The sequence below is a fragment of the Anomaloglossus baeobatrachus genome, chromosome 5, assembly GCF_048569485.1.
Source record: "Anomaloglossus baeobatrachus isolate aAnoBae1 chromosome 5, aAnoBae1.hap1, whole genome shotgun sequence".
NCBI classification, from domain to species: domain Eukaryota; kingdom Metazoa; phylum Chordata; class Amphibia; order Anura; family Aromobatidae; genus Anomaloglossus; species Anomaloglossus baeobatrachus.
The window spans coordinates 554,623,258-554,648,667 of record NC_134357.1 but is presented as its reverse complement, the minus strand read 5'-3'; the positions used below and the strand labels follow the sequence as shown (position 1 = coordinate 554,648,667).

Sequence of the window (25,410 nt, the reverse complement as noted above, 5' to 3'; positions counted from 1 at the left end):
CGAACGCCTGGAGAGTCTCCAGTGCAACATTCAGGCTGAGTTGGCATGCCTCTTGAGAGGGTGCCTTGACCAGTAGATCGTCCAAGTAAGGGATCACAGAGTGTCCGTGAGAGTGCAAGACTGCTACCACTGCCGCCATGATCTTGGTGAACACCCGAGGGGCTGTCGCCAGACCAAATGGCAGAGCTACGAACTGAAGATGGTCGTCTCCTATCACGAAGCGTAGAAAGCGTTGGTGCTCTGTAGCAATCGGCACGTGGAGATAAGCATCTTTGATGTCTATTGATGCTAGGAAATCTCCTTGAGACATTGAGGCAATGACTGAGCGGAGGGATTCCATCCGGAACCGCCTGGCGTTCACATGCTTGTTGAGCAGTATTAGGTCCAGAACAGGACGGAAGGAGCCGTCCTTTTTTGGAACCACAAAGAGATTGGAGTAAAATCCTCGCCCCCGTTCCTGAGGGGGGACAGGGATCACGACTCCTTCTGCTCTTAGAGAGTCCACCGCCTGCAGCAGGGCATCTGCTCGGTTGGGGTGTGGGGAGGTTCTGAAGAACCGAAGTGGAGGCCGAGAACTGAACTCGATTCTGTACCCGCGAGACAAAATGTCTGTTACCCACCGGTCTTTGACCTGTGACAGCCAAATGTCGCAAAAGCGGGAGAGCCTGCCACCGACCGAGGATGCGGAGGGAGGAGGCCGAAAGTCATGAGGTAGCCGCTTTGGAAGCGGTTCCTCCATTTGCTTTCCTGGGGCGTGAGTGAGCCCGCCAGGAATCTGAGCTCCCTTGTTCTTTCTGAGTCCTTTTGGACGAGGAGAATTGGGCCTTGCCCGAGCCTCGAAAGGACCGAAACCTCGACTGCCACTTTTTCTGTTGAGGTTTACTTGCTCTGGGCTGTGGTAAGGAAGAGTCCTTACCCTTGGACTGTTTTATGATTTCAGCCAATGGCTCACCAAACAGTCTGTCTCTAGATAATGGCAAGCTGGTTAAGCATTTTTTGGAACCAGCATCTGCTTTCCAGTCCTTTAACCACAAGGCTCTGCGCAAAACCACAGAATTGGCGGACGCCATAGCGGTACGGCTCGTAGATTCTAGGACAGCATTGATAGCATAGGTCGCAAACGCAGACATTTGCGAAGTTAGGGACGCCACCTGCGGTACTGCTGGATGTATGATAGCATCCACCTGTGCTAAACCAGCTGAAATAGCTTGGAGTGCCCACACGGCCGCGAATGCTGGAGCAAACGACGCGCCGATAGCTTCATAGACAGATTTCAACCAAAGGTCCATCTGTCTGTCGTTGGCATCTTTAAGTGAAGCGCCATCCTCTACTGCGACTATGGATCTAGCCGCAAGCTTGGAAATTGGGGGATCCACCTTTGGACACTGGGTCCAGCGTTTGGCCACCTCAGAGGGAAAAGGATAACGGGTATCCTTAGAACGTTTAGAGAAACGCTTGTCTGGATGAGCGTCGTGTTTCTGGATTGATTCTCTGAAGTCAGAGTGGTCCAAAAAAGCACTTAATTTACGCTTGGGATACAGGAAATGGAACTTCTCCTGCTGTGCAGCTGCCTCCTCTGCTGAAGGAGCTGGGGGAGAAATATCCAACAGTCTATTAATTGCCGATATAAGGTCATTAACCATGGCGTCACCATCAGGGGCATCCAGATTGAGAGGGGCCTCAGGATTAGAATCCTGATCACCGTCCTCAGTCTCATCACAGAGAGACTCTTCTCGCTGAGACCCTGAGCAGTGTGATGACGTCGAGGGTCTTTCCCAGCGAGCTCGCTTAGGCTGCCTGGGACTGTCATCTGAGTCAGAGACTTCAGCCTGTGATGCTTGAGACCCCCTTGAAGTACGGATTAGTTCCAATTGAGGGGGACCGGAGAGCATAGACACAGCAGTGTCCATGGTCTGAGTAACTGGCCTGGACTGCAAGGTCTCCAGGATTTTTGTCATAGTCACAGACATTTTATCAGCAAAAACTGCAAAGTCTGTCCCCGTCACCGGGGCAGGGTTCACAGGCGTCTCTGCCTGGGCCACTACCACCATAGGCTCTGGCTGACGAAGTGCCACTGGGACTGAACATTGCACACAATGTGAGTCATTGGAGCCTGCCGGTAGATCAGCCCCACATGCAGTACAAACAGTGTACACAGCCTGTGCCTTGGCACCCTTGCGTTTTGCGGATGACATGTTGCTGCCTCCTCAGAGCAGTACAGGGTGTCCAGCCAAGAAGCGACCTTACAGTGCAACTATATATATATATATGGTACCAAGAAAAAAGTACACTAATATAACACTGAGGCACTAGTGGGGCCAGCACTAAAGTGCTGCTTACCGCCCGCTTAGGAGCGGGTGTGTGGTCGCCGAAATCCCTTTAGTCTGGGTCTCCCAGAGCCTGCTGCCTTTCCCCAGCCAGACTGCATGTGTAATGGCTGCCGGCGTCCTTGTGGAGAGGGGGGGCGGGCCCTGGGCGTATACAGACGAAGAGCGGGAAGCCTGCTTCCCACTGTGCCTAGTGAGAGGGCTGGAGCATGTAAATAAAGCTCCAGCCCTCGGCGCTGCCAATTGAGCAGCGTCTCTCCCCTACCCTGATTGACAGGGTGGGGGCGGGAACGAAGCGGCGCTAGGCCGCAGAAGCCGGGGGCTAAAGTTAGAAGCGCCGCCGCCGTAAAAGCGCGGTCGGCGCAAAGTCCCCGGCGCACCACAAGTCGCAGCTGCGCCGCCGCTCCAGGAGCGGTCGGCGCAGTAGTTCCCAACATGTAACGTCACTCAGCAAAGCTGCAGTGACCTAACCCCAGCGCACAGCGCTACTGTCCCCGGCGCACTATAACGCTCAGCAAGCCTTGAGAGTGTCCGTGCCTGCCGGGGACACCGAGTACCTGAATGATGCAGGGCCTTGTCCCTGACTGTACTCATGCTCCAAATCCAGCAGGTTCTCTGGGTCTGTGGATGGAGCCCGACCTCAGGGCTTGGGGGCCGGCAAGATCCCACTTCCACAGAGCCCTCCAGGGGATGTGGAAGGAAAACAGCATGTGGGCTCCAGCCTCTGTACCAGCAATAGGTACCTCAACCTTACAAGCACCACCGCGGGTGAGAAAGGAGCATGCTGGGGGCCCTATATGGGCCCTCTTTTCTTCCATCCGATATAGCCAGCAGCTACTGCTGACTACAAACCGTGGAGCTATGCGTGGATGTCTGACCTCCTTCGCACAAAGCAGAAAACTGGTGAGCCAGTGATCCCACTGGGGGTGTATAGCCAGAAGGGGAGGGGCCTTACACTTTTTAGTGTAATTGCTTTGTGTGGCCTCCGGAGGCAGTGCTATACACCCAATCGTCTGGGTCTCCCAATGGAGCGCCGAAGAAATTTCTTGAGAAATGTTTGCAATCTTTCTGCAGACATTTCCCAGGAAAAACGTTTTTTTGTTTTAAATTATTTAATGTAAAATAACAGCGTGGGGTGCCCTCTGTTTTGGATTACCAGCCAAGGTGAAGCTGCCAGCTGTGGTTTGCAGGCTGCAGACATCTGCTTTACCCTAGCTGGCTACAAAAGACGAGGGGACCTCACGTTTTTTTTTTTTTATTTAGTTTTTGGCTAAATACAAGGCTAGGCACCCTTTAGTGCCACATGAAAGTCACTAAAGGGTGCCAGCTTAGAATATGCAGGGAGGTGGGACATTATATAGGTGTTTCTCATCTATTGTCTGTCTGTCCGTCTGTCTATCTCTCTATTCATCTATCCATCTTTCCCTCTATCCATTATCTGTCTATCGTTTATCTATATTATTTATAGCATAAAAAAACCGCAGGGATTAACCTGCGGAAAAACTGCGGCAAAAACGCACCGCGGTTTTGGTGCGTTTTTTTACCGTAGGTGCGGTAATCTTCAACTCCCAGAAGTTTCTCAAGAAATTTTCTTGAGAAAAATCACTTTTCTAGTGCGCACATAGCCTTAAGGGTACTTTACACGCTACGATAATCGGTACAGATATATCATCGGGGTCACGACGGTAGTGACGCACATCCGGCGCCGTTACCGACATCGCAGCGACACCAATGAGAGACGATCAACGAGCACAAAAACATGAAATCGTTGCTTGTTGACACGTCGCTTATTTTCTTAATATCGCTGCTGCTGCAGGTACGATGTTGTTCGTTGTTCCTGCGGCATCACATATCGTTATGTGTGACACCGCAGGAGCGACGAATATCTCCCTACCTGCCTCCACCGGCAATGCGGAAGGAAGGAAGTGGGCAGGATGTTACGTCCCGCTCATCTCCGCCCCTCCACTTCTATTGGCCGGCCGCTTAGTGACGTCGCTATGACGCTTAACGCACTCCCCCTTGAGGGAGGGATTGTCCGGCGGTCACAGCGACGTCGCTGACAAGCTATGTGCGTGTGACGCTGCCGTAGCGATAATGTTCGCTACGGCAGCAAGCTACAAATGTCGCACAAGCGACGGGGGCGGGTGCTATCGCGCTTGACATCGCTAGCAATCACTAGCGATGTCGCAGCATGTAAAATACCCTTTACTCTGACCGGATAAGAAGGAGGTAAAGGAAACAGTAGGAGGAGGAAGCAACACTGACCGGCACACATTCAGCGATCCAAGGTGATGGCATGAACACATAGCGCTTCATGCCCAGCCGGCACTACATTTACCCAGTGTGCAGTTAAGTGAGATACCGTCCCTGTCTGTGCTAACTGGTCCAAGTATCTGCAGCTCGTGCTTGGAAATCAAATGACGCATCATGCTGTTTCATCTGCTTGAACACTTTTTTTTTTGGAACTGCACACGTCATTATTATGGCCTTTGCTCCAGATGGGGTCAAGCACCTCAGTCATCCCTCATGCCGTCTTCCACCCACTCCTCAGCCCTGCCCTCCTTCTCACTCTGCACACTGACAAAAGCCGCAGTAGTTGGCACTCGTGTTTCTTCTACTCTGAGGTGTGGTGCGGTGATCCACAGTGTCCACCACCCTTCCCACTTACTCATCCTTCAACACAACAAGTGTTTGGGTGCCAGTGCAGCTTGGTCTCTTCTACCTCTGGGGTAGGGCCAGGTGGATGGGCCACGGGACCCGAGCCAGCAGAGTCATCAAATAGCATACGTGGATGTGCATTACGTATGGCTCACACTGCTTGGATGATTTTGAATGGGTTGAGGTGGAAGGAAGATGACCATGGATCTTAGCAAACGACTGAGCTTTCAGATGTGGACCTGGGTGGAAGACAAATACAAAGTAACTAGGGGCATTGGTAGCCAATAATCTAAAACCGCTTTAACATGTTCTGGCCTCACTATTCGTGTAGTGGTACTTGGGCCTAAGAAATGATGAAGAGCAGCCTGCGGCTGTGTGCATCAAAGGAAGGTGTTTCAGTTTGGAGAGTAGCAGGCACACATCTACCACGTTCTTGACCTGAAGCAGCTACATCAGCAGCACCACCACGGTCATCTCCCCAATTAGATATTTGTACGCCAAAGAATGAGAACAAGTCCAGTTGATTACATGGCCTGTATACAGAGAATGATTCTAATAAAGCCTGAATGGAGCTGTTTTAGAGAGCTACGCCAAGTTACATGATGCAGCGCAGTATTTGATTTTGAGTTACATGCACCCATCACAGTCCCTCACTTCTACAGCGCCCTATCCCTATTGAAGTCAACACAAAATGGCGGCACGGCACAGCCTGTTATCTGGCCTTTATACAGGCCAACTCACTGTGTGCGTCTGCCAATCACAGCCATGACAATTGATGCGGCTGTGATGGCTCCAAAGTGCTGTCAGCCTAAAAGCTTGCCGATTGGCTGCTCTGCAACCTTTCAACAAGCTTTATTTGGATGACAAACCTGAATAGGAACTGGACGTACAGTAAAAATTCTCTGTTTTGTAGTTCTGGTTTGCTGATCCCTACTTATGGTACCTTTTAATGGCTAACAAAAATTAAATAAATGATGTTAAAAAGCAAGCTTTTCAGACTACTTAGGTCTCTTCGCCAACTACAAGATTATTACCATATTTTTCGTTTTCTAAGACGCACCCCAAATTTGAAGGAGGAAAATAGGAAAAGAAGGGAATTTTGTTTACTTACCGTAAATTCCTTTTCTTCTAGCTCCAATTGGGAGACCCAGACAATTGGGTGTATAGCTACTGCCTCCGGAGGCCACACAAAGTATTACACTAAAAAGTGTAAGGCCCCTCCCCTTCTGGCTATACACCCCCCCGTGGGATCACGGGCTCCTCAGTTTTAGTGCAAAAGCAAGAAGGAGGAAAGCCAATAACTGTTTTAAAGACAAATTCAACCCGAGAAACAACCTCGGAGAACTGAACTGTTCAACATGAACAACATGTGCACCCGAAAAAAACAAACTTCCTTAGAAAACAGGGCGGGTGCTGGGTCTCCCAATTGGAGCTAGAAGAAAAGGAATTTACGGTAAGTAAACAAAATTCCCTTCTTCTTTGTCGCTCCTAATTGGGAGACCCAGACAATTGGGACGTCCAAAAGCAGTCCCTGGGTGGGTAAAAGAATACCTCGTGATAGGGCCGACAAGCAGCCCTTTCCTACAGGTGAGCCACCGCCGCCTGAAGGACTTGTCTACCTAGGCCGGCATCCGCCGAAGCGTAGGTATGCACCTGATGCTTGGTAAAAGTGTGCAGACTCGACCAGGTAGCCGCCTGGCACACCTGCTGAGCCGTAGCCTGGTGCCGTAATGCCCAGGACGCACCCACGGCTCTGGTAGAATGGGCCTTCAGTCCTGATGGAATCGGAAGCCCAGCAGAACGGTAGGTGTGAAGAATTGGTTCCTTGATCCACCGCGCAAGGGTGGATTTGGAAGCTTGCGACCCTTTACGCTGACCAGCGACAAGGACAAAGAGTGCATCCGAGCGGCGCAGAGGCGCCGTGCGGGAAATGTAGATCCTGAGTGCTCTCACCAGATCCAATAAATGCAAACCCTTTTCAAATTGGTGAACTGGATGCGGACACAAAGATGGTAAAGTGATATCTTGATTGAGATGAAAGGAAGATACCACCTTGGGAAGAAATTCTGGAATTGGACGCAGAACTACCTTGTCCTGGTGAAACACCAGGAATGGAGATCTGCATGATAACGCCGCCAGCTCGGACACTCTCCGAAGAGACGTGACCGCCACTAGAAAGGCCACTTTCTGTGAAAGACGAGAAAGGGAAACCTCCTTCATAGGCTCGAAAGGCGGCTTCTGGAGAGCAATTAGAACCTTGTTCAGGTCCCAGGGCTCTAACGGCCGCTTGTAAGGGGGGACGATATGACAAACCCCTTGCAGGAACGTGCGTACCTGAGGAAGTCGCGCCAGGCGTTTCTGAAAAAATACGGATAGCGCGGAGACTTGACCTTTAAGGGAGCCAAGCGACAAACCTTTTTCCAACCCAGACTGCAGGAAGGAAAGAAAAGTAGGCAATGCAAATGGCCAGGGAGAAACTCCCTGAGCAGAGCACCAAGATAGGAATATCTTCCACGTCCTGTGGTAGATCTTGGCGGAGGATGGTTTCCTAGCCTGTCTCATGGTGGCAACCACTTCATGAGATAAACCTGAGGCCGCTAGGATCCAGGACTCAATGGCCACACAGTCAGGTTCAGGGCCGCAGAATTCAGATGGAAAAACGGCCCTTGAGACAGCAAGTCTGGACGGTCTGGTAGTGCCCACGGATGGCCTACCGTGAGGTGCCACAGATCCGGGTACCACGACCTCCTTGGCCAGTCTGGAGCGACGAGAATGGCGCGGCGGCAGTCGGACCTGATTTTGCGGAGCACTCTGGGCAACAATGCCAGAGGTGGGAACACATACGGTAGCCGGAACTGCGACCAATCTTGAACTAAGGCGTCTGCCGCCAGAGCTCGGTGATCGTGAGACCGTGCCATGAAAACCGGGACTTTGTTGTTGTGCCGTGACGCCATCAGGTCGACGTCCGGCATCCCCCAGCGGCGACAGATCTCCTGAAACACGTCCGGGTGAAGGGACCATTCCCCTGCGTCCATGCCCTGGCGACTGAGAAAGTCTGCTTCCCAGTTTTCCACGCCTGGTATGTGAACTGCGGATATGGTGGATGCCGTGTCTTCCACCCACCTCAGAATCCGCCGGACTTCCTGGAAGGCTTGCCGACTGCGTGTTCCCCCTTGGTGGTTGATGTATGCCACCGCTGTGAAGTTGTCCGACTGAACTCGGATCTGCTTGCCTTCCAGCCACTGTTGGAAGGCTTGTAGGGCAAGATAGACTGCTCTGATTTCCAGAACATTGATCTGAAGGGTGGACTCTTTCCGAGTCCACGTACCTTGAGCCCTGTGGTGGAGAAACACTGCTCCCCACCCTGATAGGCTCGCATCTGTCGTGACCACCGCCCAGCATGGGGGTAGGAACGACTTTCCTTTTGACAATGAGGTGGGAAGAAGCCACCACCGGAGAGAGTCTTTGGCTGTCTGAGAGAGGGAGACATCCCTGTCGAGGGACGTCGACTTCCCGTCCCATTGGCGGAGAATGTCCCATTGTAGTGGACGCAGATGAAACTGCGCGAAAGGGACTGCTTCTATTGCTGCTACCATCTTCCCTAGGAAGTGCATGAGGCGCCTCAAGGGGTGCGACTGGCCCTGAAGGAGAGATTGCACCCCTGTCTGTAGCGAGCACTGTTTGTCCAGTGGAAGTTTCACTATCGCTGAGAGAGTATGAAACTCCAAGCCAAGATATGTTAGTGATTGGGTCGGGGTTAGATTTGACTTTGAAAAGTTGATAATCCACCCGAAACTCTGGAGAGTCTTCAGTGCCACGTTCAGGCTGTGTTGGCATGCCTCTTGAGAGGGTGCCTTGATAAGTAGATCGTCCAAATACGGGATCACAGAGTGACCTTGCGAGTGCAGGACTGCTACTACTGCTGCCATGACCTTGGTGAAGACCCGAGGGGCTGTCGCCAGCCCGAAAGGTAGAGCTACGAACTGCAGGTGTTCGCTTCCTATAACGAAGCGTAGAAAACGCTGATGCTCTGGCGCAATCGGCACGTGTAGATAAGCATCCTTGATGTCTATTGATGCTAGGAAATCTCCTTGAGACATTGAGGCGATAACGGAGCGGAGAGATTCCATCCGGAACCTCCTGGTTTTTACGTGTTTGTTGAGTAGCTTTAGATCCAGGACGGGACGGAACGACCCGTCCTTCTTTGGCACCACAAACAAATTGGAGTAAAAACCGTGACCTTGTTCCTGAAGAGGAACGGAAGTCACCACTTCTTCCGCCTTTAGAGCGGACACCGCTTGCAGCAGAGCATCGGCTCGGTCGGGCGGTGGAGAAGTTCTGAAGAAGCGAGTTGGAGGACGAGAGCTGAACTCTATCCTGTACCCGTGAGACAGAATGTCTCTCACCCAACGGTCTTTGACCTGTGACAGCCAAATGTCGCCAAAGCGGGAGAGCCTGCCACCGACCGAGGATGCGGAGAGAGGAGGCTGAAAGTCATGAGGAAGCCGTCTTGGTAACGGTTCTTCCGGCTGTCTTGTTTGGGCGTGATTGAGTCCGCCAAGAATCTGAGCCCCTCTGATCCTTTTGAGTCCTTTTGGACGAGTAGAATTGGGACCTGCCTGAGCCTCGAAAGGACCGAAAACCAGACTGTCCCCTCCTCTGTTGGGGTTTGTTTTGTCTGGGTTGAGGTAAGGATGAATCCTTACCCTTGGAGTGTTTAATGATTTCATCCAAACGCTCACCAAACAATCGGTCACGAGAAAAAGGCAAACAGGTTAAGCACTTCTTGGAAGAAGAATCTGCCTTCCATTCTCTCAACCACAGGGCTCTGCGTAAAACCACGGAGTTGGCTGACGCCACCGCTGTACGGCTCGTAGAGTCTAGGACAGCATTAATCGCGTAAGACGCGAATGCAGACATTTGAGAGGTCAATGGTGCCACCTGCGGAGCAGATGTACGTGTGACCGTGTCGACCTGTGTAAGCCCAGCTGAAATAGCTTGGAGTGCCCATACGGCTGCGAATGCTGGCGCCAAAGACGCTCCAATAGCTTCATAGATGGATTTCAACCAGAGCTCCATCTGTCTGTCAGTGGCATCTTTAAGTGCCGCCCCATCTTCCACTGCAACTAGGGATCTAGCTGCAAGCCTGGATATTGGAGGGTCCACCTTGGGACACTGTGTCCAGCCCTTGACCACGTCAGGGGGAAAAGGATAGCGTGTATCTTTAAGCCGTTTGGAGAAACGCTTATCTGGATAAGCGTGGTGTTTCTGGATTGCGTCTCTAAAGTCAGAGTGGTCCAGAAAAGTGCTTAATTTACGCTTGGGATACCTGAAATGGAATTTCTCGTGCTGTGAAGCTGACTCCTCCGCAGGAGGAGCTGGTGGAGAAATATCTAACATCTTATTGATGGACGCTATAAGATCATTCACTATGGCGTCACCATCCGGGGTATCTAGATTGAGAGCGGCCCCAGTATCAGAATCCTGATCAGTTACATCCGCCTCATCACACAGAGAGTCGTCCCGCTGGGACCCTGACCAGTGTGATGAAGTTGAGGGTCGCTCATAGCGAGCCCGCTTAGGTTGTCTGGGACTGTCGTCCGAGTCAGAGCCGTCACCCTGGGGTGCATGTGACACCCCCGGAGCTAGGAAGTGTTCCAGCTGAGGGGGACCAGGGGGCAATGAATCAACAGTGCCCATGGTCTGAGTTACTGGTCTAGACTGCAATGTTTCAAGAATTTTAGACATAGTCATAGACAATCTGTCAGCAAAAGCTGCAAACTCCGTCCCTGTCACCTGGACAGCATTCACAGGTGGTTCTCCCTGGGTCACCTCTAGCAGAGGCCCCGGCTGAGCAATTGCCACAGGGGCCGAGCACTGCACACAATGGGGGTCAGTGGAACCTGCCGGTAGAGCAGCCCCACATGCTGTACAAGCAGCATATAAAGTCCGTGCCTTGGCACTCTTGCTTTTTGCGGACGACATGCTGTTGTCTCCTTGAGTAATCTAGGAGGGTATATAGCAGAAAATCACCAGCGACCGTACAGTGCAAAGTATTGCCAGCACAAAATACAAAGTACACTATGGCACAAGTGGGGGAGAGCCCTTGAGGGCTGCTTACCGCCCGCCGAAAAGCGGGTGTGAGGTCGTAGAATCCCGTGTCTGGGTCTCCCCGTCTCCCCTCTGCAGCTCAGCATGCAGACAGGAATGGCTGCCGGCGTCCTGTGAAAAGGGGCGGACCTTGGGCGTGCCACAAACAAAGTGCGGGAAACTGCGTCCCACTGTGCCTAGTGTGAGGGCTGGAGTATGTAAAACAGACTCCAGCTCTCAGCGCTGATGGTCTGTACAGCGTCCCGCCCTCCCCCTGACTGGCAGGTCTGGGGGCGGGAACGATACGAACTAGGCCGCAAAAGCCGGGGACTGTAGTAATAAGCGCGGCCGTCATATATGCACGGCCAGCGCGGAAGTCCCCGGCGCACCACAAGTCCCAGCCGCGTCGCAGTAAACACTGACCCCAGCGGCCGGATCGGCCGTTCGTACTAAGTCTACTCACTCAGCAGAGCTGTAGTGAGGAATGGCACAAGCGCAGCAGCGCTGTTTACCCCGGCGCACTAACACACCCAGCAATGCTGCAGTGTGCGTGCGGTATGCCCGGGGACACGGAGTACCTTGATGAAGCAGGGTCCTGTCCCTGAGGAAACTCAGCTCCGTATCCAGCAGATCCTCCAGGGGCTGTGGATGGAGCACGGTCTCAGTGCCCGGAGACCGGTAAAGTCCCACTTCACCCAGAGCCCTAATGGGGATGGGTAAGGAATCAGCATGTGGGCTCCAGCCTCCGTACCCGCAATGGGTACCTCAACCTTAACAAACACCGCCGACAGAAAGTGGGGTGAGAAGGGAGCATGCTGGGGGCCCTAGTATGGGCCCTCTTTTCTTCCATCCGACATAGTCAGCAGCTGCTGCTGACTAAACAGTGGAGCTATGCGTGCATGTCTGACCTCCTTCGCACAAAGCATAAAACTGAGGAGCCCGTGATCCTACGGGGGGGTGTATAGCCAGAAGGGGAGGGGCCTTACACTTTTTAGTGTAATACTTTGTGTGGCCTCCGGAGGCAGTAGCTATACACCCAATTGTCTGGGTCTCCCAATTAGGAGCGACAAAGAAAATGATTTTTACTGTTAAAATTTAGAGTCAGTCCTATAATCCTAGTGCGTATCATATTCGCTCACCAGCAAAAAGCGGCGGTGTTGGAAGGAAGGTCTCGGGAGGCACAGTCGATGATGCTCCAGGCTCGAAGGAATCGCGGCTCTGGAGGGTCAGTGGATGGAGGGTTGGCGATACTGCAGGCTCGTGGGATGTCGTAGCAAGCCTCATTGATCTTGGTTGATGCGATGGACTTCAAGAAAAATAGAGCTAGGCGGAGCATGCACAGATTGACCTCTGCGGCCATTTTCTTGAAATTCATTGCATTAGCCGCCGCCGATTCAAAGTAGTCCACAAGGCAGATCAATGGTCACCACTGATGTGACACCCACCAGCCGCAGTATCGCCAACCTTCAGTCCTGTGACTCTGAGCCACTCCTCCAAGTCCTCAAAAAAAAAAAAAAAAAAAAGAAAGTGTGTCTTATAATATGGAAAACCATATTTTGGTTTTACCCACTGAGAGCAGTCCATCTTTTTTCAACTGGTGAACACGGCACCAAACTATCTAGGATGACACCAGCATGATTACCCTCCGCTTTCTCTTAGGGGTCCACCATACAGATTTTACTTCTCTTCCTATGACTTTCTAAGTTGTCTGCACATTTTATGTACACTGTCATTTGTCATTGCAGATTAGAGATCTGGGCACCTAAGGGTTAACATCTTCTAATTTCAGGGATAGGATGGATCCTACCTGTAAGATCTCTCTGAAACAGATCTCATTCCAACAGAAGGGCGTCCAATGCCCAAATAAATGGGGACAGTATTGGGTGCAGGAGCATGTGGTGATCTAGCAGCAGAATGGTGACCATTTGATATGCCAGACTGCAATCCTGATAAAGCAGCCACAGCCGGTGACTGAGAAGAATCTGTGACTTCTCTGCATTTAATGGTCACTACTCACCTGGGCGGTTATCTGTAGGAATCTCCTCTTTACTCCGCTCATCACACCTCACATATGTCTCTGTAGTATTAATATGGGTCAGATCTTCCCCCTGAAACAAATATTGTAAAAGTCACAGACGGATGGAGAAGTCACATCTACGATCAGCTCTAATCCTGCCATCTCCACCGCTCTCATTACACAAGTATAAAACATACACTACTGGAGGATAAAACAAGACTGAGCACAAGATCTTCACAGCCGTCTACACATCATAGGGAGATTTCATGACACCTTCTCTCCATCTACCTGATGATCCTGAGGAACATCGGGATCTTCTTGTTTACAGTCCTGTGGGAGAAGAGGACGGGGACATCTCTCTGGTGTTGTCCTCTTACTGGATAGAACTGGAGGAGACACATACGGGGACCGAATTAATTCCTTACATACAGATAATTATAGGCCGTGTGTATTTAGTCCTGTCTATTACCTGGTGATGTCAGGGGCTGGGGATCCTCCATCATGACGTCCTTGTACAGATCTTTGTGTCCTTCGAAATACTCCCACTCCTCCATGGAGAAATAAACGGTGACGTCCTGACACCTTATAGGAACCTGACACATACAATGATACCGTCACCCCTGATCCCTTCATAGCGTTACTGTATATTGTCCCAGCATTCCCAGCAGTGTCACCTCTCCAGTCAGCAGCTCAATCATCTTGTAGGCGAGTTCTAGGATCTTCTGGTCATTGATGTCCTCATGTATCGGGGGGTGAGATGGAGGCCCCGTGATTGGGTTCAGGAGTCTTCCCCATCCCTCAGACACAGGGGCCTGACAGCGCTCACTAGAGGTCTTCTTCACTACTGTGTAATTCTGGTTATGGAGAGACACAGTAATAAATCTCACTACAGACATTTCCAGAGTCCTCACCTCTCCAGTTCTGTCCATCTGTTATTCCCATAGATAAGAATGATGTAATGTGACGTCATCAAATCTCTCACCTCTCCAGTAAGCCGGAAGAGGATCTCTAGGGTGAGGTGTAATATCCTCTCCGCCATCTTGTCCCTGTCCATATCCATCCTTGAGGAGTCAATGAAGTGAATTTTCTTGTATAGAAGATCTCCACTGAGAGGATCCGATATTGTAGGGACCTAAATGGGGAGAAGATGACGATGTAACATCATAAAGAATCCTGTATAGTAATATAATAATTACTGGAGACTTTATATCCGATCACCGGCTGCAGAAACAACGCTAACATGTATGGCATGAAGGAGAAGACAATTCATGGTTTTGGGCTGCAGGAACTGAAATGAGGATCCTTGATCCAATAATATTAAGAAGTGGCTTTTACTCCACATGTATGGCACATGACTATTTTATAAGTATTCGTGTATTGGGGATTTTTTTTGTCTGATTCTTAAACTGCAATTTAAAATATTCTGCAAAATTACTGTATAATAATGACACTGAAAAAGACGTGGGTGTGTGGGAAAACGAGAAAACCAACCAGTGCCAGGAAGCTGCGGCCAAGGCAGATAAAATAATATGATGCATTGAACGAGGCATAGATGCTCCGGACAAGAACAGTTTTGCCTCTATACAAGTCACTAGTGCGGCCACACATAATATTCTGCACAATTTTAGAGCCCAGAGTCTGGAGGAATAGTGGAGAGGCCATAATCCAAGCTGCTTGAAGTAAAGTGTGACGTTTCCACAATCAGTGATGGCTTGGGGAGCCAGGTCATCTGCTGGTGTAAGTCCAGTGTTTTATCAAGACCAAAGTCAGCACAGCCGCCTATCAGGAAATTTTAGAGCACTTCATGCTTCCCTCTGCTGACAAGCTTTTTGGAGATTTCATTTTCCAGCAGGACTTGTCATCTGTCTACACTGCCAAAAGTCCCAATACCTGGTTGAATAACAACAGTATCACTGTGCTTGATTGACCAGCAAACTGGCCTGACCTAAACCCCATTGAGAATCTATGGAGTATTGTCATGAGGAAGACGAGAGACACCAGACCCAACAATGCGGATGAGCTGAAGGCTGCTATCATAGCAACCTGGGCTTCCATAACACCTCAGCAGTACCATAGGCTGATCACCTCCATGTCACGCCGCACTGATGCAGTAATTCATGCAAAAGGAGAGTGCATTTACTGTACACACTTTTCAGTAGGCTAACATTTTTGAGTTTAACAATTTTTTTCAGCTGGTCTTATATATTATTCTCATTTTCTGAGATAAATGACTTTTGGGTTTTCATTGGCTGTAAGCCATAATCATCAACATTAAAAAAAATAAACACTTGAAATAGATCACTGTTTGTAATGACTATATAATATAATATATGCATTTACCTTTTTGTATTGATGAACTGAAAAAAAATAACTTTATGATGATATTCTAATTTATTGAGATTCACTTGTAGCAGGCAATAGGGCTCCAGTCAGTCTGACATGAAACAATGAATGGCTACCTTCTCTTGATTTGGGAATCAAAGGATCAATATTTCTGGCCTAATTAAGAACAGTTCACCCCTCACACAAATCTCCAGATGCTGCGTTTTCACATATAGCACAAGTGCAAAACTACAGAGGCATGGCCGTCCACCTAAACGGACATTCCAAGCAAGGAGCACACTAATTATAGAGAAGCAGCCAAGAGGCCTGTGGTTAGTGGAAAAGCAGGAGAAATCCAGAGCTCCAGGGGAAGAATCTATCAACAGGACAATTATAGGTCGTAGTCTCCACAAATTTGGCCTTTAGTGAAGAGTGGACATTTTTAAAAGCAAAACATAAGAATTGAAAGATGCTTCACAGACGCCTTCATCCAATTTACCTGAGATAGAGCTATTTTGTAATGTAGAAGGGGCAAAAATGTCACCTCTAGATGTGCAAAGCTGGTAGACACATCCCCCGAAAGACTTCCAATAGTAATTTCAGCAAAGGAAGGTCCTGAAAAAGTATTCACTCAGGGGCTGAATACTAATGCACATCACAATTTTCAGAGTTATATTTCTTAAAATATTTAGAAACCCATGTATAATTTCCTTTATACTTCACAAATGTTTGCTACTTTGTGTTATCACATAAAACCCCAATAAAGAAGGGAATTTTGTTACTTACCGTAAATTCCTTTTCTTCTAGCTCTTATTGGGAGACCCAGACGATTGGGTGTATAGCACTGCCTCCGGAGGCCACACAAAGCAATTACACTAAAAAGTGTAAGGCCCCTCCCCTTCTGGCTATACACCCCCAGTGGGATCACTGGCTCACCAGTTTTAGTGCAAAAGCAAAAAGGAGGAAAGCCAATAACTGGTTTAAACAAATTCTCTCCGAGTAACATCGGAGAACTGCAAACCGTTCAACATGAACAACATGTGTACCCGCAAACAAACCAACAATCCCGAAGGACAACAGGGCGGGTGCTGGGTCTCCCAATAAGAGCTAGAAGAAAAGGAATTTACGGTAAGTAACAAAATTCCCTTCTTCTTCGTCGCTCTATTGGGAGACCCAGACGATTGGGACGTCCAAAAGCTGTCCCTGGGTGGGTAAAGAAATACCTCATGTTAGAGCTGCAAGACAGCCCTCCCCTACGGGGAGGCAACTGCCGCCTGCAGGACTCTTCTACCTAGGCTGGCGTCCGCCGAAGCATAGGTATGCACCTGATAATGTTTGGTGAAAGTGTGCAGACTCGACCAGGTAGCTGCCTGGCACACCTGTTGAGCCGTAGCCTGGTGTCGTAATGCCCAGGATGCACCCACGGCTCTGGTAGAATGGGCCTTCAGCCCTGATGGAACCGGAAGCCCAGCAGAACGGTAGGCTTCAAGAATTGGTTCTTTGATCCATCGAGCCAGGGTGGCTTTAGAAGCCTGCGACCCTTTGCGCTTACCAGCGACAAGGACAAAGAGTGCATCCGAACGGCGCAAGGGCGCCGTGCGGGAAATGTAGATTCTGAGTGCTCTCACCAGATCTAACAAATGTAAATCCTTCTCATACCGATGAACTGCATGAGGACAAAACGAAGGCAAAGAGATATCCTGATTAAGATGAAAAGAGGATACCACCTTCGGGAGAAACTCCTGAATAGGACGCAGCACAACCTTGTCCTGGTGGAAGACCAGGAAGGGAGCCTTGGATGATAGTGCTGCCAGCTCAGACACTCTCCGAAGAGATGTGATCGCTACCAGAAAAGCCACTTTCTGTGATAGTCTAGAAAGTGAAACCTCCTTCAGAGGCTCGAAGGGCGGCTTCTGGAGGGCAACTAGTACCCTGTTCAGATCCCATGGATCTAACCAGGGCTGTGGAGTCGGTAAGCCAAACCTTCGACTCTGACTCCGACTCCTCAAATTCTCTTGCACCGACTCCGACTCCGGCTCCGACTCCGGCTCCGACTCCGACTCCTACATATATTGCTTATAGTTAGGTGAAAAATTTATTGTAGTACATGAATATGTGTATGTGAACATCAGACATTTAATAATTTTTATGATACAATAATCAAGATATTTGGATAGAACATAAAATATATTTATTGGAATACAACTTTAGAACACAAAAAACTGTAATAAATTGTAAATATGTAATACACTATGTAATATACAGTAGATTACATATATATCTTGTGTGTGTGTATATACACTGTATTATATATATTACATATTTACAATTTATTAGTTTTTTTGTGTTCTAAAGTTGTATTCCAATAAATATTTTATGTTCTATCCAAATATCTTTTGATTATTGTATCATAAAAACAATTAAATGTCTGATGTTCACATTGTACTACAATAAATTTTTCACTTAAATATAAGCATTATACTAAATGTTATTATTTAGTAAAATATTCAGCACATTCTGCATTGCACTCCTGTCCCCAATTTATTATATATTTTAGGAGTCGGAGTCGGTGCATTTTATACCGACTCCGACTCCGACTCCACCAAAATGAGCTCCGACTCCGACTCCGACTCCACGACTCCGACTCCGACTCCACAGCCCTGGATCTAACGGCCGCTTGTACGGGGGTACGATATGGCAAACCCCCTGTAGGAACGTGCGCACCTTAGGAAGGCGTGCCAAACGCCTCTGAAAAAAGACGGATAGCGCCGAGACCTTACCTTTAAGGGAGCCGAGCGACAAACCTTTTTCTAACCCAGATTGCAGGAAAGAAAGAAAGGTAGGCAATGCAAATGGCCAGGGAGACACTCCCTGAGCAGAGCACCAGGATAAAAATATCCTCCACGTTCTGTGGTAGATCTTAGCGGACGTGGGCTTCCTAGCCTGTCTCATGGTGGCAACGACACCTTGGGACAATCCTGAAGACGTTAGGATCCAGGACTCAATGGCCACACAGTCAGGTTCAGGGCCGCAGAATTCCGATGGAAAAACGGCCCTTGGGACAGTAAGTCTGGTCGGTGTGGGAGTGCCCACGGTCCGACCGTGAGCTGCCACAGATCCGGATACCACGCCCTCCTCGGCCAGTCTGGGGCGACAAGTATGACGCGGCTGCAATCGGATCTGATCTTGCGTAGCACTCTGGGCAAGAGTGCCAGAGGTGGAAACACATAAGGGAGCCGGAACTGCGACCAATCTTGCACTAGGGCGTCTGCCGCCAGCGCTCTTTGATCGCGAGACCGTGCCATGAAGGTTGGGACCTTGTTGTTGTGCAGTGACGCCATTAGGTCGACGTCCGGCACCCCCCAGCGGCGACAGATTTCCTGAAACACGTCTGGGTGAAGGGACCATTCCCCTGCGTCCATGCCCTGGCGACTGAGGAAGTCTGCTTCCCAGTTTTCTACGCCGGGGATGTGAACTGCGGATATGGTGGAGACTGTGGCTTCCACCCACATCAGAATCCGCCGGACTTCCTGGAAGGCTTGCCGACTGCGTGTCCCCCCTTGGTGGTTGATGTATGCCACCGCTGTGGAGTTGTCCGACTGAATTCGGATCTGCCTTCCTTCCAGCCACTGCTGGAAGGCTAGTAGGGCAAGATACACTGCTCTGATTTCCAGAACATTGATCTGAAGGGTGGACTCCTGCTGAGACCACGTACCCTGAGCCCTGTGGTGGAGAAAGACTGCTCCCCACCCTGACAGACTCGCATCTGTCGTGACCACCGCCCAAGACGGTGGTAGGAAGGATCTTCCCTGTGATAATGAGGTGGGAAGAAGCCACCACTGCAGAGAGTCTTTGGCCGTCTGGGAAAGGGAGACTTTCCTGTCCAGGGATGTTGACTTCCCGTCCCATTGGCGGAGAATGTCCCATTGAAGTGGACGCAGATGAAACTGCGCAAACGGAACCGCCTCTATTGCCGCCACCATCTTCCCGAGGAAGTGCATGAGGCGTCTTAAGGAGTGCGGCTGACTTTGAAGGAGAGCCTGCACCCCAGTCTGTAGAGACCGCTGCTTGTCCAGCGGAAGCTTCACTATCGCTGATAGAGTATGAAACTCCATGCCAAGATACGTTAGTGATTGGGTCGGTGACAGATTTGACTTTGGGAAGTTGATGATCCACCCGAACGCCTGGAGAGTCTCCAGTGCAACATTCAGGCTGAGTTGGCATGCCTCTTGAGAGGGTGCCTTGACCAGTAGATCGTCCAAGTAAGGGATCACAGAGTGTCCGTGAGAGTGCAAGACTGCTACCACTGCCGCCATGATCTTGGTGAACACCCGAGGGGCTGTCGCCAGACCAAATGGCAGAGCTACGAACTGAAGATGGTCGTCTCCTATCACGAAGCGTAGAAAGCGTTGGTGCTCTGTAGCAATCGGCACGTGGAGATAAGCATCTTTGATGTCTATTGATGCTAGGAAATCTCCTTGAGACATTGAGGCAATGACTGAGCGGAGGGATTCCATCCGGAACCGCCTGGCGTTCACATGCTTGTTGAGCAGTTTTAGGTCCAGAACAGGACGGAAGGAGCCGTCCTTTTTTGGAACCACAAAGAGATTGGAGTAAAATCCTCGCCCCCGTTCGTGAGGGGGGACAGGGATCACGACTCCTTCTGCTCTTAGAGAGTCCACCGCCTGCAGCAGGGCATCTGCTCGGTTGGGGTGTGGGGAGGTTCTGAAGAACCGAAGTGGAGGCCGAGAACTGAACTCGATTCTGTACCCGCGAGACAGAATGTCTGTTACCCACCGGTCTTTGACCTGTGACAGCCAAATGTCGCAAAAGCGGGAGAGCCTGCCACCGACTGAGGATGCGGAGGGAGGAGGCCGAAAGTCATGAGGTAGTCGCTTTGGAAGCGGTTCCTCCATTTGTTTTCCTGGGGCGTGAGTGAGCCCGCAAGGAATCTGACCTCCCTTGTTCTTTCTGAGTCCTTTTGGACGAGGAGAATTGGGCCTTGCCCGAGCCTCGAAAGGACCGAAACCTCGACTGCCACTTCTTCTGTTGAGGTTTACTTGCTCTGGGCTGTGGTAAGGAAGAGTCCTTACCCTTGGACTGTTTTATGATTTCAGCCAATGGCTCACCAAACAGTCTGTCTCTAGATAATGGCAAGCTGGTTAAGCATTTTTTGGAACCAGCATCTGCTTTCCAGTCCTTTAACCACAAGGCTCTGCGCAAAACCACAGAATTGGCGGACGCCATAGCGGTACGGCTCGTAGATTCTAGGACAGCATTGATAGCATAGGTCGCAAACGCAGACATTTGCGAAGTTAGGGACGCCACTTGCGGCACTGCTGGATGTATGAAAGCATCCACCTGTGCTAAACCAGCTGAAATAGCTTGGAGTGCCCACACGGCCGCGAATGCTGGAGCAAACGACGCGCCGATAGATTCATAGACAGATTTCAACCAAAGGTCCATCTGTCTGTCGTTGGCATCTTTAAGTGAAGCGCCATCCTCTACTGCGACTATGGATCTAGCCGCAAGCTTGGAAATTGGGGGATCCACCTTTGGACACTGGGTCCAGCGTTTGGCCACCTCAGAGGGAAAAGGATAACGGGTATCCTTAGAACGTTTAGAGAAACGCTTGTCTGGATGAGCGTCGTGTTTCTGGATCGATTCTCAGAAGTCAGAGTGGTCCAAAAAAGCACTTAATTTACGCTTGGGATATAGGAAATGGAACTTCTCCTGCTGTGCAGCTGCCTCCTCTGCAGAAGGGGCTGGGGGAGAAATATCCAACAGCCTATTAATTGCCGATATAAGGTCATTAACCATGGCGTCACCATCAGGGGCATCCAGATTGAGAGGGGCCTCAGGATTAGAATCCTGGTCACCGTCCTCAGTCTCATCACAGAGAGACTCTTGTCGCTGAGACCCTGAACAGTGTGAAGACGTGGAGGGTCTTTCCCAGCGAGCTCGCTTAGGCTGCCTGGGACTGTCATCTGAGTCAGAGACTTCAGCCTGTGATGCTTGAGACCCCCCTGAAGTACGGATTAGTTCCAACTGAGGGGGACCGGAGAGCATAGACACAGCAGTGTCCATGGTCTGAGCAACTGGCCTGGACTGCACACAATGAGAGTCGTTGGAGCCTGCTGGTAGATTATGCCTTGGCACCCTTGCGTTTTGCAGATGACATGTTGCTGCCTCCTCAGAGCAGTACAGGGTGTCCAGCCAAGAAGCGACCTTACAGTGCACTATATAAATATATATATATATATATATATATGGTACCAAGAAAAAAGTACACTAATATAACACTGAGGCACTAGAGGGGCCAGCACTACTGTGCTGCTTACCACCCGCTTAGGAGCGGTGTGTGGACGCCAGAAATCCCTCTAGTCTGGGTCCCCCAGAGCCTGCTGCCTTTCCCCAGCCAGACCGCATGTGTAATGGCTGCCGGCGTCCTTGTGGAGAGGGGGGGGCGGGCCCTGGGCGTACACCGACGAAGAGCGGGAAGTCTGCTTCCCCCTGTGCCTAGTGAGAGGGCTGGAGCATGTAAATAAAGCTCCAGCCCTCGGCGCTGTTAATTGAGCAGCGTCTCTCCCCTACCCTGATTGACAGGGTGGGGGCGGGAACGAAGCGGCACTAGGCCGCAGAAGCCGGGGGCTAAAGTTAGAAGCGCCGCCGCCGTAAAAGCGCGGTCGGCGCAAAGTCCCCGGCGCACTACAAGTCGCAGCTGCGCCGCCGCTCCAGGAGCGGTCGGCGCAGTAGTTCCCAACATGAAACGTCACTCAGCAAAGCTGCAGTGACCTAACCCCGGCGCACAGCGCTACTGTCCCCGGCGCACTATAACGCTCAGCAAGCCTGAGAGTGTCCGTGCCTGCCGGGGACACAGAGTACCTGAAAGTTGCAGGGCCTTGTCCCTGAACGGCACTCCCGCTCCAAATCCAGCAGGTTCTATGGGTCTGTGGATGGAGCCCGGCCCCAGGGCTTGGGGGCCGGCAAGATCCCACTTCCACAGAGCCCTCCAGGGGATGTGGAAGGAAAACAGCATGTGGGCTGCAGCCTCTGTACCAGCAATAGGTACCTCAACCTTACAAGCACCACCGCGGGTGAGAAGGGAGCATGCTGGGGGCCCCATATGGGCCCTCTTTTCTTCCATCCGATATAGCCAGCAGCTACTGCTGACTACAAACAGTGGAGCTATGCGTGGATGTCTGACCTCCTTCGCACAAAGCAGAAAACTGGTGAGCCAGTGATCCCACTGGGGGTGTATAGCCAGAAGGGGAGGGGCCTTACACTTTTTAGTGTAATTGCTTTGTGTGGCCTCCGGAGGCAGTGCTATACACCCAATCGTCTGGGTCTCCCAATAGAGCGACGAAGAAATACATTTGTTTGTGGCTGTAATGTGAAAAAAGGTGGAAAAGTTCACCGGGTATGAATAGTTTTTCAGGGAACGGTTTTGTCTACCTTCAACCTAAATTTACTCCAGTTTTTTTGTATATCAAATATTTTAGTGTAAACTTGCCGCCATTTAGGAAAACATGAGACTTTTTGCACTAAAAAGTCACAAACACAGGTCAAAAGGAAAAAATACCAAGCGTTTCTATTATGCTTAAAATTCATGATCCACTTGCTCCATTCTGAAGAATTTGGCACAAAAAACATTAATATGAGAAGACAAAAAAAGTCATTTAGAAAACCACAACAGACTTGGCTATACCCCATTTTTAATTTTATAAGATGCACCCCAAATTTAAAGATAAAAAAGGTAAAAAAAAAAAAAAAAAAAAAAAGAAGGGGGGGCCGTTCTATTTCATACCGAAGATGGGCTACAGCGGTGGGCTACAGCGGTGGTGGAGTGGGGGTCACAGGAGGCAGGGGCAGTTCTGGAGTAGGGCGATGCTCCAGGCGCTTCGGTGGGGGCTGTGGTGGCTACGGTGGGAACTGTGCTGGCTGTGTGGAGCAGGGCTGTGCGACGGGTGTCACAGATGCTCTGTCAGCAGTGCGGGCTTCAAAGAAGTTATATCTGGAGTCAGCGCGTGCGCAGATGAGATATCGGCTTGTCATTGAGCCAAGAGCTCAATTGCACACACGCCACCTCCGGCGGCACCATTTTCCTTTAGTCCGCTGCTGGGAGATCAATAGGTTGGAGGCGGAGCGTGCGCAGATGAGATCTTGAACAGAGAGCTCCATCGGCGCATGCGCCGACTCCGGGAGTCATTATTTGAAACCTACACTGCTGACAGAGCATCTCACCCACCACACCGCCCTGCTGCACACAGCCCCCACTGCAGGTAGCACATCCCCCACCGCAGCCAGCACAGCCCCCACCGCAACCAGCACAGCCCCCACAGTGCCCACCCCATCCAGCACAGTGCCCACCCCATCCAGCACAGCGCCCACCGCAGCCAGCACAGAGCCCACCCCATCCAGCACAGAGCCCACTGCAGCCAGCACAGCTCCCATTTTCCACCTCCCGGTAAACTACATTTGCAAAAGACGCACTCATCATTTTCCTCCCAAATTTTTGGAAAAGGAAAAAGTGGAGGAAAAGTGCGTCTTATAATCCAAAAAATATGGTAATTTTAATGTAAGTCATTAAAGAATTGCAATGTATCCGTAACACAACGTCTGCTGTGTGGTGGAGCTGGTGGGAATCTGAGGTTTTGTGCAGGCACAGACCTGAATGGATGAGTCTTATCCAATTTTACAGAAGGCACTAGAGGATGCTGGGATTATTCTCACACTCAGATTCGGTCAGTGAGAAAGAAAAATCCCCCATCTGCACCTCCACATCCAATAACAATGGCCTGAGGGCGATCCGTTGGGTTATTTTATGGACAGCACTCATACTGAAAATACAGTAGTGTGAACGAGAACTAGGAATCATCAAAGCTCTTATCTCTCCTAATCCTGCCATCTCCACCGCTCTCACTAAACAAGTATAAACCATATAATACTGGAGGATAAAACAAGACTGAGCACAAGACCTTCACAGCCGTCTACACATCATAGGGAGATTTCATGCACCTTCTCTCCATCTACCTGATGATCCTGAGGAACATCGGGATCTTCTTGTTTACAGTCCTGTGGGAGAAGAGGACGGGGACATCTCTCTGGTGTTGTCCTCTTACTGGATAGATCTGGAGGAGACAAATACAGGGACTGAATTCATTCCTTACATGCAGATAATTATAGGCCGTGTGTATTTAGTCCTGTCTATTACCTGGTGATGTGAGGGGCTGGGGAACCTCCATCATGACGTCCTTGTACAGATCTTTGTGTCCTTGTAAATACTCCCACTCCTCCATGGAGAAATAGATGGTGACGTCCTGACACCGTATAGGAACCTGACACATACAATGATACCGTCACCCCCCGATCCCTTCATAGCGTTACTGTATAATGTCCCAGCAGTGTCACCTTTCCATTCAGCAGCTCAATCATCTTGTAGGTGAGTTCTAGGATCTTCTGGTCATTGATGTCCTCATTTATCGGGGGGTGAGGTGGAGGCCCCGTGATTGGGCTCAGGGGTCTTCCCCATCCCTCAGACACAGGGGCCTGACAGCGCTCACTAGAGGTCTTCTTCACTACTGTGTAATCCTGGTTATGGAGAGACACAGTAATAAATCTCACTACAGACATTTCCAGAGTCCTCTCACCTCTCCAGTTCTGTCCATTATTCCCATAGATATGAATGGTGTAATGTGACATCATCAGAATCTCTCACCTCTCCAGTAAGCCGGAAGAGGATCTCTAGGGTGAGGTGTAATATCCTCTCCGCCATCTTGTCCCTGTCCATATCCATCCTTCACAGGGCAATCAGGAGAATTCTCTTCTAAAGAAGATCTCCACTGAGAGGATCCGATATTGTAGGGACCTGAATGGGGAGATGACGATGTTACATCATAAAGAATCCGCTGTAATAATACAATTACTGGAGATAATAAGGGGAAAAATATGAGGAGACAGAACGTGTAGAAGTTGTGCTCTTGATTCGTATGTGTG

At 50.2% G+C, this 25,410-nt stretch overlaps 1 protein-coding gene across 1 annotated transcript in view; it reads right to left on the bottom strand.

Moving 5' to 3' along the window:
- Positions 1-25,082, bottom strand: part of LOC142312986 (uncharacterized) — a 112,502-nt gene extending 87,420 nt beyond the window's left edge. The window contains exons 1-9 of the mRNA XM_075351975.1: positions 25,065-25,082; positions 24,826-25,005; positions 24,629-24,752; positions 24,448-24,545; positions 14,075-14,224; positions 13,767-13,946; positions 13,562-13,685; positions 13,381-13,478; positions 13,093-13,183 (exon numbers count right to left, since the gene is read on the bottom strand). Coding sequence (XP_075208090.1) covers positions 13,093-13,183; positions 13,381-13,478; positions 13,562-13,685; positions 13,767-13,946; positions 14,075-14,224; positions 24,448-24,545; positions 24,629-24,752; positions 24,826-25,005; positions 25,065-25,082 — 1,063 coding nt within the window. The remainder of the gene's footprint in view (positions 1-13,092; positions 13,184-13,380; positions 13,479-13,561; positions 13,686-13,766; positions 13,947-14,074; positions 14,225-24,447; positions 24,546-24,628; positions 24,753-24,825; positions 25,006-25,064) is intronic.
- Between the last annotated feature and the right edge of the window lie 328 nt (positions 25,083-25,410).